Genomic DNA, 18,916 nt, shown 5'->3' with positions numbered 1-18,916 from the left:
CCCATTACGCGCCTCCTCGACTGAAGACGTCCCAGGGCTGTGGGGCTCTTGCTTCAATACCCTCTTTGAGGGTCACTTGGTGTCTGGCTCCAGGAGCCCTGGGAGACTGAGCCACCCAAAACAGTTGGCAGAAAAGGGCCTCCAACCAGAAATGCCAATTTCTCCCTGGGCCCGCCAGCCAGTGGCCCCTCTCCAGCTCCCATCCGGGGAGCGGTGGGCAGCCTCACCCACCGTGGATCCAGCAAGGGCTCAGGCGAGAGGGGCAGGCCAGCCCCTTGAGATCCCCAAAGTGAGCGGTCAGCCTGGGTGGCTCTGAATACATCTGGGTTTGCATGAGGTTCTTGAGTTCGAAAGTCTCCAGAGTTCTTGACAGGGCTGAAAACACCCCAAGGAGAGACTGTGGGAAGGGAGAGGCCCTTTGTGGCTTTGCTAGACACATAATGTACACAAAACTCTGATTTGCTTAATAATAAATTTTTAAAAATGAACTGAATCCTTGAGCCATGACGAGGGCTATGGGGCTCACCGATCAAGCCCCAGGAGGACCCGCTTCTTGTCCTCCTGGCCGCTCTCATTCTTCAGGTCGGAGAACACCTGTGTGAAGTAGTGTGGGTCAGCGTTGATCTGCAGCATCTTGGAGCTCATGAGGTTGATGACAGAGAGGCAGCGGTCCCAAAAGGCCTCCTTGCAGCTCTCCACCAGGAAGGGCTTGAGCGGGTAGGAGATCTCGTTGCCCATGTAGGAGTAGGACAGGTACAGGCAGGTCAGCAGAACGGCCTGGAGCTCGTGGTCCGAGCCCACCTCCGAGGAGATCACATCCCTGCAGAGCATGTAGAGGAAGACCACGTTGGCCGGCGTGATGAAGCCCTGGTCCTGCCAGCCCTGCAGGAGCAACGAGCGGTCCACGCTGCGCAGCCAAAGCACCGGGTCTGAAGGGGACAAGTGCTTCAGGCGGTAGCACCGGCGGCAGAGAAATTCGCCCAGGCAGCGCAGCAGCTCGCTGGTGGACGCCTGGACGATGACCCGTTTGGGCGTCCCGGTGGAAGTGACAGTAGGGTGCGGGGCCTTCTTGACGGAGGAGGAGACCCCGGTCTGGGAGCCCGAGAGCTGGCTGGCCGGGGGCGCGGGCGGCTGGGCCGGCGGGGGCTGGGCGAAGGTGGACAGGTTGGCACACGACAGCGACTTCTTCAGGTTCTCATTGTTGAGGTGCGTGATGTTGTTCTGGTAGCTGCTGTTAGGCTGCACCTTCTTGGAGTTCTTCTTCTTGGCCGACACGGCCACGATCCTCTTCCACGGCAGCACGGAGATGATGGAGTGCCGCTTCAGGTTCTTGTCCTTGGCGTTCTTGCTGTTCTGCACGGCCGTGTAGTGGCCCACCGTGGCCGCGCCATCCTCGAACAGCGTGGCCTTACGGTAGCTGGGGGACAGGGACAGCACCGTGCCCATGGTGCCGCTGCGCGCCCGGCGGGGGCCCGCGCCCCTGCGCGCCCAGCCTGCCGGGCGGGGGGTAGAAGGGGCTCAGCGGCCGCGCGGCCCGACGGAGGAAGGGCGCTCCGCGAAGGGCGGCCCTCCGACCTGCGAAAGCAAGGGGGCTCTCAGCACCGCGGGGCCCCGCCCCGGCCCGCGCCCCGCGCCCCGCGCCGCAGCCCCGCCGCCTCCACCGCGCCCCCGGCCCCGGTCCCCGGCGCGGGGAGGGAGGGGGCGCCCGCACCCGCCGGCTCGGCCGCCGCTCACTCACCCGGCAGGCGGCGGCTCCCAGGCTCCGGCCTCCGCAATGCGCGCCGCGGCTCGGCCGCCGCGGTCCCGGCGCTCGGCGGCGCTCGGCGGGGCTCGGCAGGGCTCGGCGGGGCTCGGCGGGGCTCGGCGGGGCTCGCGCGCGGCGGCGGCGGCGGCTCGGGAGCTTCTGTCCAAGGTTCTGCAGACGCGCGGCCCCGCCCCGCGCGCGCGCCCGTCCCGGCCGCCTCCTCGGGGGCGCGCTCCCCGCGCGCGTGCCCCGGCGGGCCTGCTCTGGCCCGGGAGCGGCGGCCCGGGAGCTCGCGCGGTGCGGCAGGCCGGCCGGGAGCGGGAGGCGCCTCTCCTCGCCGGGCCCCACCTGAGCGCCGGCTCGCGGCCCGGGCCCGCCCTCGGCGCCGCCCCGCGCCCGCGCAGCCCGCGGGGCCCGGGGCGGGGGGGGCGGTGGGCAGGCGGGGCCCAGCCGACCCCGCCCCGCCTCGCCCCGCCACGTGCCGCCTTTGTTCCCGCCGGCGAGCCCGCGGCTGCAGCTCCGCGGCCACACGCGGCCACCGAGCGGCAGGGCCCAGCACCCGGGCGCGGCCGAGCCGGGAGGCGCCCCCCTCACCGAGGCCGCCCCAGCGCCGCGCCCCTCGGGCCCTCGCCCCAGATGGACGCCCCCGCCCCGCCCCGGGAAGAGCTCAGAAACCCAGGCCAGCCCGGCGGGGGGCGCTTCTGGGGCGCATAGACTCGCCCCCGCGAACCCCCAGACACCCCACAGCACACCAGGGAGCAGGGCCAGAGGCTGCTGGTTGGGCTGTGGTCAAACGTGACGGCTCACTTCTCTGATCTGTTATCGTACAAGAGAAGCAGCTGAGCCTCTGATCCTCCGGTTTAAATGTTTTCCATTCTAAATAAGTGTAACATGAAAACTTGACGCCTGTAAAATCCTGGGTTCTGATAACAGCTGTTCCTCAGGGACACGAAGTTGAATCTTTCACAAAGGCCACGTTTTATTTATTAGCGGTTTTGGGGGGTTTGGTTCTGCAGACCAATGCAAACCTGACCACAAAACCTGGTGAACAGGAGACATCTTATTTTAGGTTGCTGTCTCTAGGCTCAGATACCCGAGAGGATGTTAACACCCAGTTCAAGACCATGCCAGCACATGGACCTGTCACCCTGCACCAGTTCTGCCAACTGCCCAAAGGGACAGAGAGGGAGTCGGAATTAGTCGGACTTTAGCTTTAGCTGTCACCAAGTCAGAACATGTGTTTATGTCCTAACCTAGAGATATGTTAACATTGGCCACTGAAGGCTTCCAGGTCCCAGGCGACCACAAAGTGGAGAATGCACTGCTCAGCACCCAAGGGCTACTTTCCACAGCGCTTAGGCTATTATGGTCACTTGGAGGAAGTGGGTCTCTAAGCGTCCCCCTTGGGGTCAGTGTGCCCCTTCCTCTGGATGGCCCCCACGACACAACTACTTTGGTACTTTTTCTGAACCCAAAATATGAGTCTGGGGAAACAGGTGCGCACAGCTCCCAGTTTTAAAAGCTGGAAGGCCAAGATCCTGCAGAAAAGCATTAGTGCAAGCAAGCACACATGGAAGACGGCAGGTTTTTCACTAACCAGCTCTCCCAATAACCACTTACTCTCACAGGAACTACATTAAACCCTCCCTCCAGGACTTAGGTCTTAAAGGTCCTGTCCTGCCACCTCTCTGCACCATAACCTTGAAACCATGCCTCCTGAAGGTTTTTTTCTTTTTTGATGGTACTGGGGGTGGAACCCAGAGGCTTTCTACCTCCGGGCTATACTTCCAGACCTATTTTATACTTTATTTGGAAACAGGGTCTAAGTTGCTGAGAGCCTCACTCGCGTAGCTGAGGCTGGCTTTGAACCTGCCCGATCCTCCTGTCTCAGCCTCCCAAGTGCGGGGATTACAAGCGTGCGCCACCACGCCCGGCTTTTTTTTTGTTTGTTTTGTTTTTGCAGTAAAGGGAATGGAACCCAGGGGCATTGTACCTCCAAGCTACACCCCCAGCCCTATTTTTTACTTTTTTTTTTTTTGAGTTGCAAAGTGCCTTGCTAAGTAGATGAGGCTGTGCGCCACCATGCCCGGCCTGCCTCCTGAGTTCTTGAACAGACAAACCATGTTCAAACTCTTTCAGCAACTCTACTTGCTCTCAAGATGGAACCATTCTCACCCCTCCTCCCCCTCATAATAAGCAGCAGGAAGAAATTATCTCCAGGACCTTCAGCTCTTTGGGCTCACGTCTCTCTTTCTCTGTGAGGCAAAGCTGAACATCAGACTGTCCCTCCAGCCACCAAAGAAACGAGGTCCACTCTTGGATTGGCTGGTGGCCACGCTACCTTAAGCTCCCCTTCAGATTCGAGTGTTGAGTGTAAATCAATGTTAAATGCTTTTCATTTCCTAAATTATGCTCAGATTTCTAAATCTTAACCCACCCCTAGAAAAACCTGGGCCCACTGCTACCTGTACCTGCGTTTCAGTTCTATCTTCTCCAATTCATAGTGGGGAATGCCATTCCATCCCATTCCCAAAGCTAAAGTGGCATGCATTCGCAAGGGCCTGCCCAGCCTGGATGCACTCCGTGTCCTCCTGCCTTGGTCCAGTCTGCTCTTCACTAGCACCTTCAAAGCCAGCTCTCCATAAACTACCCCAGCCTCCTCAGCAGCGGGATAGCTCTGCAGCCTACCTGCTGCTGAGGAAACGGGGTCAGAAAGCACCACTCACCAAGGCCATGTCTATTGCATTTCTGGCATCCCATAGCTCCTCTGCTCATCAGCTCACCACTGCCCCCTAACCCTACCTCCCATCACTGCTCCTACTGGGAAGCAAGGAAAAATGGCAGAACCACCGGCCCAGAAGGCAGATCCAGCTGCATGATGCAGGGCTGTTCTCTCCCCGTCATCTTCATCAGACAACTGTAGGACGGTGCCCAGGTTTTCACCTCTGTCAACCAGCCTACTTATCCTCTAGCCTATCTCTAGCTGCAGCCTGCTTGCTAGCTGCTTTTCTGGGCTGGGATGAGCATCAGCACCACAGGAGTCTCCCCTGCTCTGCACTGTCCATGACAGCCTCAGGAAGGGAAGCCAAGCCAACAGCCAGTCTTCAAGCCAGGGTTCCAAGTAGAGCCTGGCTGAGCCGTGTTCCTTTGTTCTTTCAGGGATCACAGAGCAGCATCTAGTGGCCCTTCTGGGCAGCACAGATTATGTAACTCCAGCACACACCAGGGCACCAGAGCAGCCACCTCGGCCTCTGCTCTCAACCCCGGCAGTGTCCCATTAACAAAAAAGAAACCATGAAGGCTGGTGGGCCCTCAGTGAGAAAGCTGGAGCCCAGGCCAGCCCATGGGCCAGCTGACCCTCTACCCTCTCAGTTATGCCTGAAAAGAGCAACTGCCAAATGGCTGCTGGTCCTGATGTGATTTAGAACAGCACAGTCCAACAGAAGTACAGGGAGTCACAACTGCAAGCCACATGGGAAACCCGTTCATTTCTAGTAGCCACATTAAAAAAAGTAAAAGGAAACAAATGAATGCTAATATATTTTATTTAACCCAATATACCCAAAATAGTTCAGCACATATAAAAAAAGTTGGTATTTTACATTCCTTTTTCATACTAAACCTTTCTGGTCTGTGTTTATACTTGCTGTAGTACATCGGTTTGAACTAGTTGCATTGCAAAGGCTCAACAGCTGTGGTAGCTACACACTGGACAGCACAGGTCTATGGGAAATCATCAGACTGAGACAAGAACAGAACAAAGAGCTGTTACCCCTGGGGGCTGCCTAAACTTGGGAAACCCTCTCCCTTCTGTTCCAATTCTAGATCTCTACTGAATACTTTTCAAAGTCCTTTATGGAAGGAAAACTATGCAAGTAAAATTACACAGAGAAACACAATGCTAAAACTGAGATTAGCAAAACTGCTCAAACTGGAATGGAGGTGGCAAGCCCTCAGAGGCCCCAGAATCACATTCCTGGGGTGTGAGGGGAGCAGAAAACCGCTGCTTTTTAAATATTCCAAAAGGAGGAGGGATGTGGTGGCCACTAGCCTGTAATCCCAGTACTTGGGAGGCAGGAGGATTGCAGGTTCCAGGACAGCCTCAGCAACTTAGCGAGACCCTCTGCAACCTAACAAGACTCTGTTTCATGGTAAAAATAAAAAAAAGGACTGGAGGTACAGCTCAAAAGTAGAATGCACCACCTGGTTTCCATCCCCAATACCAAAAAACAAAAAGAGACAAAGAAAAAAGAAAAGAAACCCCAGCTGGAAGTTAAAACTCTCTAGGTGCTAAAACTTCCATTACTTCATTATGCCCCTCATATCACAATCACCTGTCAGGGGATGGGAAAAGAGGTTCAGAGGATCTTACTGCCGAAACCTACATGTCTTCACTGAACATGTTGCCTTGGAAAAACATCTGAACTCCACTTCTGCTCTCAGACCTAACACATCAATTTCCCTGCCCAAAGCTTTCCAAATTTGGGCTTCAAACTCGACTAAAGGACTCTCATCATGCAATTTAAGTAATAGGACGTTGGCCAGTGTAGAGGGCTAGACTATTATTGGGCTACAGAGGGAGCCATTAGAACTTTCTCAGCAACTCTCCAGCACTCAAGACAAGACACCTTTTGAAAAAAAAATTATTTTTATTGGAACTCATCTGAACATCAGATATACCTGGTGTTGGTTAGCAAGAACCGTTTGTACATTTGATATTGATGGTGCCAAAACCAAAACAGTGACTGGACATGATGGGGAGAAGATGATGTTAGGAACAAAAACCTGATTTTGGAGAGGAAAATTAAGAGCCAGTCAGATTCAGTGAAGATGCAAAACCTAGTACAACAAAATCCTTTTACAAAATATAAATTTATTACGAAAACCTGGAAGGATAATCTGAGAAAGATAAAGAGGAAAGGAGGCCAGCAGGAAGGTGAGAAGAGGAGGGGAAGAAGAAAAGAGGAGAGAAAGAAGATATAGTTGAGCACAGCAAAGGTGCAGAAGCTTACCTGCCCAAATGGCATTTAGAGCCTTGCTATGTAATCGCATCAGAAAACAAAGCATGCTGAATACAGTGCTCTACCTCCCATCTGTTCAAGTTCTAAGAGGTAAAGAAAGAAGCTCCCTAGGAAGGGGACATGAGGTTGCTCGAAAACCCAACAAGGAAGGAAAAAAAAACCACCCCACAGTCTCATTTCCGATGTTCACGGTTTAAAAAAGGAATAAATCCATCTGACAGCAGGAAAGGAGGAGTGGGAGGAGAGAGACTGAAGGAGTTCCACCAGCCCAGCTCCTCTGGAGAAAAGGAGGTGGTGGTCTCCTGGCTGAGAGAAGGGAAAGAGAAGAAGGAGAGGAGAGGGGAGGGGAGGGGAGGGGAGGGGAAGGGTGGGGTGGAGAGGGGCAGTTAAAACACTGACGTCTAATCTAATTACTGTGTTAAAAAAAAGCCACATGCACAGCAGGCCCCCTGAGGGCTGAGGGCCGACGCTGCTCCCTTGTGGCTGTGGTGGACACTAGCTCCTGGCCTTGTCCCCATTCCTTCACAGGTCAGAGCGGAGCCGTGCAGGTGCTGCTGCTGCTGCTGCTGCTGCTGCTGCTGCTGCTGCTGCTGCTGCTGCTGCTGCTGCTGCTGCGGTGGTGGTGACGGCGGCGACGGCGGCGGCATTAGAACCTTCGGCTAGTCTTCTGGAGCCAATGTCAGAGGAAAGGGAGGAAAGGGCAGACAGGCCGAATGGCAGGGGAAAGAACACCAAAACGCCTCATTTCAAATAAAAAAGAAAATAGCAGTCTATACACAGTTGTTTGTTTTGGTTCAGTACAAACAGAATAAAAAGTCATTGCTTTTGATGGTCAGCAAACACCCAATTCTGAAGAGGAGGAGAGGTGACGCCCAGCGGGTGGATTGGGACCCCGGTGGTTGGCGGGGTGCCTGGCTTTGCGGCCCTCTCCCAGGAGGCAGAGAGCACAGCTTTAGGTAGTGTAAGCCTTTTTCCTTTTATTTAGAATATTCTTTTTTTTTTCTTTTTCTTTTTTTTTTTTTAAGCAATTTCCCCACTCCCAAGTTGGGCCAGTAAAGATCACATGAAAACTGGCACACCTATTGGTTGGAATACAGATGCACCAAATGAGGATTTAAAAACTTTCCGAGCGAAAAGTAGAACAAAAAGAAACACGAATCTCCTAGCATTTTCCCCCAAGGTTTCACTCTCCCGCCACACACACTCTCCACAAGACCGCTACAGATCCAACTCTGCAAGAGAAGACAGAGCAGTGTCAATCGGGAGGCCGCGAGGACACCAGGAGGAGGTGCAGGCGTGCAGGCTCACGACGGCGCTGCCCGGCCCTGGGCCAGGGCGCGCACTCACCTATGTCAGTTTCTTGGCTTTGTTGTAGAGGGAATCCACTACTTTGCTCATGTTCTGAATCGTTTCCAGAGCAGCTTCGTAAGTTTTATCTACTGGGGGCTCATCAAAAATAATCAGGACACCCTCCCCCTGGTCCAAAATCCCTGCAGGAAACACAAAGGCAATCCAAGTGAAAGAGATTAGTCAAAAGCAAGTGCGGAACAGCCCACCCCTGCTGCCTCACTTTCTCAAGAACAGGGGACTAGAACTCATCTCCCATTTGTACATGTTACCACCTACTCTTATCATGGAGAATAAGGGTCAGGATGCCAGGGAACCATCAGAAAAAAACAGAACACCTTTTTTTGGTTTTCTTTTTTCTTTTTTTGTGGTACTGGGAGTGGAACCCAGGAGCTTTTCTACCTCCAAGCTATACTCCCAGACCTATTTTATATTTTATTTGGAAACAGTCTGACTAAGTTGCCGAGAGCCTCACTAAGTAGCTGAGGCTGGCTTCAAACCTGTGCGATCCTCCTATCTCAGCCTCCCAAGCACGGGGATTACAAGCGTGCGCCACCACACCTGGCCTCAGAACACCTTTTTTAAAGATACACTTCAAGCATCTCATCACTACCACCAGCCCTTTTGCCTATGTGACTGTTACTCACCATGAAACTTCTTGTCAAGAATCATTTGTGATAATTTCCTTTCCACGTCGGCCTAAAATCAAATCACATGATTAAAGGGACCAGTATCTATTAATCAGAGATCACCCTACATGAAAGCTTTGTAGAAAGAGTCTTAAGGGCCAGGTGTGGTGGTGTGCACCTTAATCCCAGTAAGCTGGGTGGCTGAGACAGGAGGATCACAGGTTCAAGACCAGCCTCAGAAACCTAGTGAGACTGTTTAAAAATAAAAAATAAAAAGGGCTAGGTAGCTCAGAGATAGATGCTCCTGAGTTCAATCCCCAGCACCAAAAAACAGAAACAAAATGACAGAGTCTTAGAGCAAATGGATTAAAAACAAAACAGCCACAATGCAACTCCAGCTCTGAGCCCTCATTTCCCACTGAGCAGCCTGGGGGAGTTCCAACAAGGCCAATCAGGTGCAAATGCCAGCCCCTCCACCCCACCTCTTCCCCATCCCTACCCCCTAGATGGCCTCAGAACTCCTTACCTTGGAGAGCTTGATGAGACTAGATATGTGTTCAATCTAAAAGGAAAGGCAGAGAGACACCAACACTGAAAGTGTTAAAGGAGTTAGGGGAAGAAAAGACAGACCTGCTGTTATCCCTTGAACAAGCTGAATGTCTCTAAAGACCAGATTCTCCTTGAACATGCTTAGCTTCTCTAGTGCTCTGTCCATGCCTGTCCTTATCCCTAGACAAAGGAAATGCTCCTATCTCATGTACCCAATACAGAATCAAGGAGGCTTCTCAGAACACAATCAGGGGCCATCTCAAAATCCTCTACCCCAAGAGGCATCCTTTGCAACTCTTGTTTCCCATCAAGACAAGCCCAAGTTCTTAGTGACCTCTTGCCCACCAGGCATGCCCTTGGAAATGAGCTCCTAATTCTGTAACATACATGGGAAGGGAGGTGACTACAGAGAGAATACCTAGTCCAAACAGCTAGAGTCCAGGAGGGTTCTTACCTGTACTCGGGAAAAAGGCTCAATGACTCGGATCAGATTCTGTTCCAGTAAGTTATCATATAACTTGGCCAAGTGCGTGTTGATGATTGGGTCATCCCGAAGCTCTGCCCGGTAATCTGTCAGGGCCTGCCAAAAGAACCAGCAGCAGAGATTGGTACAGAACAGCAGGTTAAAGTTACACTCTTTCTAGCTTTCCTGAGAAGCGGGTTGGCTCTTGTGACTACACTGACTGAACATAGTTGGGAGATGAAAGAAAAGCCCTGAAGAATGTAAAAGATAGTAACGTTAAGAACTAAAAGGTTGAGCCACATCTTTCTGTCCAATACCCTCACATAAACAGTTCAAATCATGAAGCTGCGAAAGCAACTCTCCTTGAATACCAAAATAACTACACAAGCATTTCTCAGAATGTATTTCAAAATTCTCAAGCTGGGCATGGTGGTGCACACTTGTAATCCCAGCATTTGAGAGGCTGAGACAGGAGGATCATGATTCGTGGCCAGCCTCAACTACTTAATGAGGCCCTTTGCAACTCAGTGAGACCCTGTTTCAAAATAAAGAATAAAAAATAGGGTTGGGGGTATAGCTCAGAGGTAGAATGCCCCTGTTTTCCATCCCAGTACAGCAAAAAGGAAATAAAGAAAGAAAGAGAGAGAGAGAGAGAGAGAGAGAGAGAGAGAGAGAGAAAGAGAGAGAGAGAAAGAAGAAGAAGAAGGAGGAGGAGGAGGAGGAGGAGGAGGAGGAGGAGGAGGAGGAGGAGGAGGAGGAGAAGAAGAAGAAGAAGAAGAAGAAGAAGAAGAGGAGGAGGAGGAGGAGGAGGAGGAGGAGGAGGAGGAGGAGGAGGAGGAGGAGAGGAGAGGAAGGAAAGGAAGGAAAAAGAAAAGGCTGGGTACAGTAGCACACAACTGTAATCTCAGTACTTGGGAGGCTGACACAGGAGGATCACAGGTTCAAGGCCAGCCCCGGTAACTAAGTGAGACCCTCAGCAATTTAGCAAGACCCTGCTTCAAAATAAAAAAATAAAATAGGTCTGAGAGTGTAGCTCAGAGGCAGAATGCCCCTGGGTTCAATCCCTAGTCGAAGAAAAAAAGAAAATGAAATACCTTTTCAGTTTTGTTTAATCCTAACATTATCCCCAAAATCTGATCAATCATAGAACATTTTTCCAGGGAACCACTTAGAATAAGTGTTCCAACTAATACCCCAAATTTTGAGATCAAATTATCTAGAATGTTTATTCACGTATGTGGTGTATTTACCTTTAGTGGTCATTTCAATATCCTAGCCCATCAGCTGTGCTAATAAGGTACTAACAAAAGCAGACAAATCATGCCAATTAAGGGGCAAAGGGGGATGAGGCAGAGCCCTTCCATAAACTGATGCACCCTGGGAGGCAATGAGAGTCAGAGGGCCTAGTCTTCATCTACATCATTTTTCTTTCTGGATCCAAGTTGGTCACTCTGCGCAGACTAAGAAGAGAGTGGTTCAGAAAAGAATATACATACAAGTCTCACCATAAAACTTAGACAAATGATTCTCCCTTTCTGAAACTTCCTAAACAAAGAGCAAAAGGCACAGGACTCAAAGAAAACCTAGAACATCACAAAGCATGATCCTGAGAAGTTTCTGTTGGGCCAAATGTACACATTAAGACTCATCTTTTGGCCACAGAGAAGAAGCAGACTCATAACCATGCTGTGTGGAACAAGTATAAGACCTGGAGTCAAACTATACTAGTTGTGTGACCATGCAAATCCTGATTCCCAGTTCCCTCAAGCATAAAATCCAGATTATAGCCTTGCTGTCAAAAAAGGAGGACAGGAAGAGCTTTTTGAAATGGTAAAGTATAATATATAACCTAAATCAACTCAACAACTTTCACTGTACAAAAGTGTTTAACTATTTCCTGATTTTGATATTGTATTAGGTGAAGGATACATGGGATCACACTCTACTATCTTTGCAACTTCTTGTGAAACTAAGTATCTTTTAAAAGTTCTTATATATGCTTCCACCCATTCCCCACCAACCCCATACCATGCTCACCTTTTCAAAATCTGCCAGCGATCTGTTCTTGCTAGCCTGAGCCACGCATTTTAATGCTTCTGTCTGTGAATAGAGACAAATCATGAAAGCGATCTCTTCTGCATGCCTACACACACTCAAAAAGTAGTACAGGCAAGCAAGGCACTATAACCAACTGCAGCTGTAAGGAAGAACCTGCTCTACCATCATTCTTTTTTAGAGGCTCTTTTTTAGGCAGAAAAGCTAGAAGTAGTATTATCAGTACAGCAACCACTTTCCCTCTGAAATCTGAAGTGACTTAAAAATACAAGAAAATAAGCCAGGCATGGTGGTGCACGCTTGTAATCCCAGCATTTGGGAAGCTAAGACAGAAGGATCACAGTTCGTAGACAGCCTCAGCTACATAGTGAGGCCATCTGCAACTCAGTGAGATTCTGTTTTAAAATAAAAAAATAAGAGCCAGGTGTGGTGGCACACACTTGTAATCCCTGCGCTTGGGAGGCTGAGACAGGAGGATTGCACAGGTTCGAAGCCAGCCTCAGCTACTTAGTGAGGCTCTCAGCAACTTAGTGAGACCCTGTTTCCAAATAAAGTATAAAATAGGTCTGGGAGTGTAGTATGGAGGTAGAAAGCCCTTGAGTTCCACCCCCAGTACCACCAAAAACAAACAAACAAACAAACAAGCAAGCAAATAAATAAGCCAAGTGTGGTGGCGTACACTTGTAATCCCAGCATTTGAGAGGCTGAGACAGAAGGACCACGGTTTGAGGACAACCTCAGCTACTTGGTGAGGTCTTTTGCAACTCAGTGAGACCCAGTTTCAAAATAAAGAATAAAAAATAAGGCTGGCAGTGCATCTCGGAGGTAGAATGCCGCTCGGTTCCATACCAAGTACTGCAAAAAATAATAATTAAAAAGTAGGGCTAGGGGTGTAGCTCAGTGGTAGAATGCCCCTGGATTTCATCCCCAATACAAAAAAAAAAAAAAAAAAAAAAACAGAAAATAGAAGGTTTCCAAAAAGGCCCTGATATAGCACTCTCCAGAGATGAGAAACTAGAAGGGAAAATAACAGAACTACCTGTGTTTTACTAAAATTCACTCTAAGTGTGAAAGAAGGCATTGAATAAGGTCTACTTTTTATTAGGGTTGAGGCATTTATAATGTATGTACTAGCCAAGCATGGTGGTGCATGCCTGAAATCCCATCACAAGGGAGGCTGTGGCAGGACCACGAGTTCAAGGTAAGCCTCAGCAATTTACTTAGGCCCTTGGCAGCTTATCAAGACCCTGTTTCAAAATAAAAAATAAAGTACAGTGGGAGTATAGCTCAGAGGTGGGCTGCCTTTGGGGTTGAATCCCCAGTACCAAAACTAAATAAATATGAAGTATATTTGAATCTCAAAACCCTAGAGTGTTAAAGATACAATCAATGGTTCAGGGCAACTTTCTGACCTTGTTATAAAAGACACCTAACCAAATTAGAAAGTTTCTAGTCAGTAAGAAATCTGCAACAGCCATCTTTCTAAGAAATCAGCCTGAGCCAGGCATGGTGGCGCATAATTGTAATCCCAGCATTTTGGGAGGCTGAAGCAGGATTGAGGGTTCACAGCCAGCTTCAGCTATAACTTAGTGAGGCCCTTTGCAACTCAGTGAAACCTTGTTTCAAAATAAAGAATAAAAAATAGGACTGGGGGTGTGGCTCAGAGGCAGAATGCCCAAGAGTTGATTCCCAGTTTCATGAAAAAGGGAAAAGGGAGATGGTAAAGATATTTGAGATACTGTCTTTTTTTTGGCAGTACTGGAGATAAAACCCAGGGATATTCTACCTCCAAGCTACACCCCCAGACCTATTTTTTATTCTTTATTTTGAAACTGGATCTCACTGAGTTGCAAAGGACCTCACTAAGAAGCTAAGGCTGTCTCTGAAAAGGATCCTCTGGTCTCAGCCCAGCACGCGCCACCACACCCGTCTTGAGATACTCTTTAAAAAGGTCACAACTAGACGGGTGTGGTGGCACATGCTTATAATCCCATTTGAAGGATGAGACAAAAGGATCACAGTTCACAGCCAGCCTCAGCTACTTAGTGAGGCCCTTTTCAACTCAGTGATATCCTGTTTCAAAATAAGGAATAAAAAATAGGGCTGGGGGTATAGCTCAGAGGTAGAATGTCCCTGGTTTCCATCCCTAATAACACAGCAATAAATACATAAGTCATAACTGAACCAGGTACAATGGCACATGCCTATAATCTCAGTACTTGGGAAGCTGAGACAGTATGATCACAGGTTCGCAGCCAGCCTCAGCAACCTGGTGAGGCCCTCCCTCCACAATTTTGTGAGACCCTGAGTTCAATCCTAAACACCACAAGAAAAAAAAATATATAAAAAATAAAAGGCTGGGCACCATGGTATACACCTGTAATCATAGTATTTGGGAGGCTGAGACAGAAGAATCGCAGGTCCGTGGCCAGCCTCTGCCTTAGTGAGGCCCTCTTCAGCTTAGTGAGACCCTGTTTCAAAATATAAAATAAAAATTGGACTTAAGATATAGCTTGGCAGTAGAGTGCCCCTGGGTTCAACACCCAGTATTGCAAAAAATAAATAAATAAATAAGGGAGCCAGAAGTGCTGGCACATACTTATAACACCAGTACTTAGGAGGTTAAGAGAGGAGCATACCAAATTCAAGGCCAGCCTCAGCAACTTGGCAAGGATCCCCCCTCAATTTAGTGAGACCCTGTTTCAAAATGAAAAATAAAAATGCTGAGTGAGGTACCTGTAATAACAGTACTTGGGATGCTGACACAGAAGGATCACAGGTTCAAAGACAGCCTCAGCAACTTAGGCTCCCATCAACTTAGTGAGACCCTATTTTCAAATAAAAAATAAGCCAGGCATGGTGGCGCACCCTTGTAATCCCCACGCTTGGGAGGCAGAAACAGGATGATTGCGCAGGTTCAAAGCCAGCCGCACTGGCTTAAGAGACCCTGTTTCCAAATAAAAAGTATAAAAAAAATAGGTCTGGGAGTGTAGGCCAGAGGTAGAAGGGCTTCCAGGAACCCCAGTACCACCAAAATATAAATAAATAAATAAATAAATAAATAAATAAATAAATAAATAAATAAATAAATAAATAAATAGGGCGGAGAGTATAGCTCAGAGGTACGCCTCTAGGTTCAATCCCCAGCATGTATGTATGTGTGCATAAATACATACATATAAATATATACATAGATAAAATAAAAGGGCTGGGAGTGTAGCTCAGAGACCCTGAGTTCAATCTCCAATACCACCAAGAATGAATGAATGAATGAATGAATGAATGAATGAATGAATGAAAATATTAAAAGGGCTGGGTGTGTAGCACAGAAGTAGAATGCCCCTGAGTCAAGCTATACTACCACAAAAAAAATAAAGTCACAACTCTACTCTCAGAAGTCACACTTAAAAAAAAAAAAAAAAAAAAAAAGAGGACAACTAGTCCTGTTCGCCACTTTGCTGTTCAAGTCAATGTTAATAAAGCATTTTAAAAGCAAAAAAAAAAAAAGAAGTCACACTTAAGCCTAATCAGATATTAAGATACCACAAAAAGGAATACCAACAATCAAGTTCTTTTTCCACCACTCTCAAAATTCAAGACATGAATGGAAAGGTACTAAACTAAGAAGCAGTTGGATGGGTCTCAAAATGTAGTTTCTGCAACAAATAATCTGACCTCCCTAAATTTAGCACACCTACAACAAACCTAACCAGGCTCCTGAACTCAGATAATCTATGAAGTCATTCTGTACATGTTAAATTTGCAAGTCTAGCCAGGCATGGTGGCACACACCTAAAAAAAAATCTCAGTACTTGGAAGACTGAGACACGAGGATTGCAGATTCAAAACCAGCCTCCGCAACTTAGCCAAACCCTCAACAACTTAGCAAATCCCTATTTCTTTTACACATGTGTGTGCGTGTACGCATATGTTTAACTGGGGGTTGAGTCCATGGCATTTTTCCTCTGAAATACACACCCAGCCCTATTTTTATTCTTATTTTTGAAACAAAGTCTTGATAGGTGATGAAAGACCTTATTTCAGGCTCCTGGTGGCAGACAGAACCCCCTCTCCCCCGTACTGGGGATTAAACCCAGGGGCATTCTACCTCCAAGCTACACCCACAGTCCTTTTTTCTTTTAATTCTTTATTGTGAAACAGGGTCTCATGCCTAGCTCAGACAGAGCTTCTGATCAAAGTGAAGTGCAACCCAACTCACTGCAAATGCTAAAGTTCAATTTTACAAGTTCCTCAAACCACAAATATCCCACAAATCTCCCGATGTTCAGAAGAGCATGAAACACTGAGTTTCTAGGCCAAAAATTTATACTACAGAAAACACACTGAATGGGCTTAAAGGAAAGGAATCAGATGAGAAGAGAGTGAAGACTGGAAGTGCACTGATGTCATCAAACATCATGAATCTGACAACACGTTGATCTCAGAGTGAGCTGAACTGCAGTCAAGGTATTTCCTACCTGTCTCCCTGCATACCGAAGTGCAAGCTTCCCGCTCACCAAAGCCTGGACATCTTCTGGGCTAGAAAAAAAGACATACTTGGTCAATTACTCCAGGACACTTATTGTAAGCAAAGGTTTAGGTGAATTTCTTCTTACCAGAATTCCACTGTGATGACCTCCCAGAAAGGAAATCAGCCTCAAATCCTAAACCTAAATGTCCTTCATGTTCATGAAGCTTTCTTTACTCTGGGCCAAAGCTCAGAAATGAAAAGTAGAAAAACTCCCAACATTAAAAAGAAAGCCCAACTCAATCTACCAAAAGAAATAGATCCAACTGGCAGGTATAATTCAAATCCCAGCATAACAGGGTTCTGTTTTTTTTTTTTTTGTACTAGAAGTTGAACCCAGGGGCATTCCACCTCTGAGCTACATCCTAGCCCAATTTTACTCTTTAGTTTGAAACAGGGTCTCACACTAAGTGCTGAGGCTGGCCTTGAACCTCTGATTCTCCTGTCTCAGTCTCCCAAGGATTGAGGTCAGAGGCATGCACCACCACGCCTGGTCTATCATACTTTTTGTTGTCTACTTTTTCAGATGTTTCCTTAGCCCTCTCTTCCCCATCCTGGGTGGCCCAGCTGGCTTGCACTCATCTGTAAGTTATTTCCTAGCCTCTGTTCTATGCTTAGCAACCTATGAGAACAGAATATTTCTTTTTTTTTTTTTCCGATGGTACTGGGGGTGGAACCCAGGGGCTTTTCTACCTCTGGGCTATACTCCCAGACCTTTTTTATATTTTATTTGGAAACAGGGTCGCACTAAGTTGCTGAGAGCCTCAATAAGTAGCTGAGGATGGCTGCGACCTGTGCGATCCTCCTGTCTCAGCCTCCCAAGCGCGGGGATTACAAGCGTGCGCCACCACGCCCTAGAGAACAGAATATTTCAAGGATGAGAATTCTCCAGGAGGGTTTGGGAAGATTTTCAGTATCTGTCTCCCTGAGTCTGAGAGACTAAATGTTCTAACACCTCTGGTCCTTCCACTCTACCTCAACCAGCCACAGAGGTTGCAGTCCCTATCTGTAACTGACTGAATTCCCTATCCAACCCATTTGTCATGGCACACAGACTTAAAGGACCAGAGTTCTTATAGTCCACAGTTAAAGTGCACCTACGTGTTGAGCATGATTTTGCACAGCAACATGTACTTCAAAGATGTTATGGCCTTGGGGCTGTCGATGGAGTCATAGCCCTCAAATGCCTCATAGAAGTATGAGTATGCAGTTTTCCAGTCCTTCTCCTCTGCTGCATGGATAATACCTGGGCATCGAAAAGAAAGGAGCAAGAACCATGTAAAATAACCTAACTATAAAATATCAAAGTCAGGAAGGGCTGCAGAAATCTATCCCAACTGCACCAACATATTAATGAGGTCAAGAGGATAAAGGACCTACCTGCCCAAAATCACAGCCAGAGAGTGACAGCTGATATTAGAACCCAAGTTAGAGACTCGATTCAATAGGGATCAAAAAAAAAAAAAAAAAAAAAACCTAGCATACCATTTTTCTCCCATGCTTCCTACCATCATTCTAGTTCCGCTGTCTTTTTAAGACTTTGGCAAAGATCACACTTACCTCCATAAGATCACCTGTATAGGCTTGACATTGTTATACTGAGGCAGCTTTTAGGAAGAAAAAAAAAATCCAACTTCTTTTATTTTCATTTCAAATTCCTGTAATTTATGAATGTACTTTTGCCTAGATGCAACCAGTGAAGTTCTCACATAATGCCAAATCCATACACTGTGTATGGCTAAGCAGTATTTTAGTCTGATACCCTAGTTTACTTCACCAATTCTCTGTTCAGAAGTAGAGTTGTTCCCAATGAACTTAACTTTGAACCTGCTAATATTTCCAACCTATTCTATCACCTGGGATACCATAAAAAGTAGTTCTTTCCAGCTTTAGGAACATCTGAACCTTAAGATTCTATACTTTTGAATATTAGGCTCCCAGCCCCTAACAAATTATAGACCTCAGCCCCATCCATGTGTCTACCACAGTGCTTCTCAACATTTTTCACATGAAAGTATATACACTTAGCACAATAAAAAAAAAGATGCTCAATAAAACAGAAAAAAGAACCATTATGTGTACAAAAAGAAATATTATTGGTAGGAAAGTCCCAAAGTAAAGTTAGAGATTCTAAGGAAGTTATTTAATTCTTCTTTTAAGGAGTTAACACAGACACAAAGTTAAAAGTAAAGATAAATTTAGTAAGACAGGTCGGGTGGCACATGCCTGTAAATCCCAGTACTTGGGAAACTGAAATAGGAGGACCATGGATTTGAGGCAAGCTTCAGCAATTTAGTGATACTCTGTTTCCAGGGGGAGGGGAGGGGAGGGTCAAAGGTAGAATGCCCTGGTTCAACCTCCAATAACACACACACACACACACACACTTAGAAATCATCAGAAATGAATGTCAACCAAGGAAAGCCCGCTCCTAGATCACAACACCTCTTAGAGGCAAGTTGAAAGAGCATTATCTTTTACAGATGAGACAGATAATACAGCATTTAAAGTATACTGCAGACAGGGCATGGTGTTGCGTGCTTATAATAGTAGTATTTAGGAGGCAGTGACAGGAGGATC

At 47.7% G+C, this 18,916-nt stretch overlaps 2 protein-coding genes across 2 annotated transcripts in view; both read right to left on the bottom strand.

Moving 5' to 3' along the window:
- Positions 1 to 522: 522 nt before the first annotated feature.
- Positions 523 to 1,446, bottom strand: CDK5R1 (cyclin dependent kinase 5 regulatory subunit 1; the record flags this gene model as incomplete). Its single annotated transcript, XM_080712307.1, has 1 exon — positions 523 to 1,446. One exon carries the CDS (start codon positions 1,444 to 1,446, stop codon positions 523 to 525), a length of 924 nt encoding a protein of 307 aa, XP_080568433.1.
- A 6,666-nt stretch (positions 1,447 to 8,112) lies between these two features.
- PSMD11 (proteasome 26S subunit, non-ATPase 11) overlaps positions 8,113 to 18,916 on the bottom strand; it is a gene marked incomplete at its 3' end in the record, with an annotated part of 51,176 nt that continues 40,372 nt past the window's right edge. Inside the window, exons 7-13 of the mRNA XM_080713599.1 lie at positions 17,438 to 17,582; positions 16,287 to 16,347; positions 11,791 to 11,853; positions 9,745 to 9,870; positions 9,268 to 9,303; positions 8,760 to 8,811; positions 8,113 to 8,255 (exon numbers count right to left, since the gene is read on the bottom strand). Coding sequence (XP_080569725.1) covers positions 8,113 to 8,255; positions 8,760 to 8,811; positions 9,268 to 9,303; positions 9,745 to 9,870; positions 11,791 to 11,853; positions 16,287 to 16,347; positions 17,438 to 17,582 — 626 coding nt within the window. The remainder of the gene's footprint in view (positions 8,256 to 8,759; positions 8,812 to 9,267; positions 9,304 to 9,744; positions 9,871 to 11,790; positions 11,854 to 16,286; positions 16,348 to 17,437; positions 17,583 to 18,916) is intronic.

The sequence above is a fragment of the Muscardinus avellanarius genome, assembly GCF_963383645.1.
Source record: "Muscardinus avellanarius genome assembly, chromosome: 16".
Lineage (NCBI taxonomy): Eukaryota > Metazoa > Chordata > Mammalia > Rodentia > Gliridae > Muscardinus > Muscardinus avellanarius.
The sequence above is the reverse complement of the archived record's forward strand: the minus strand, read 5'-3'. Positions and strand labels throughout refer to the sequence as shown.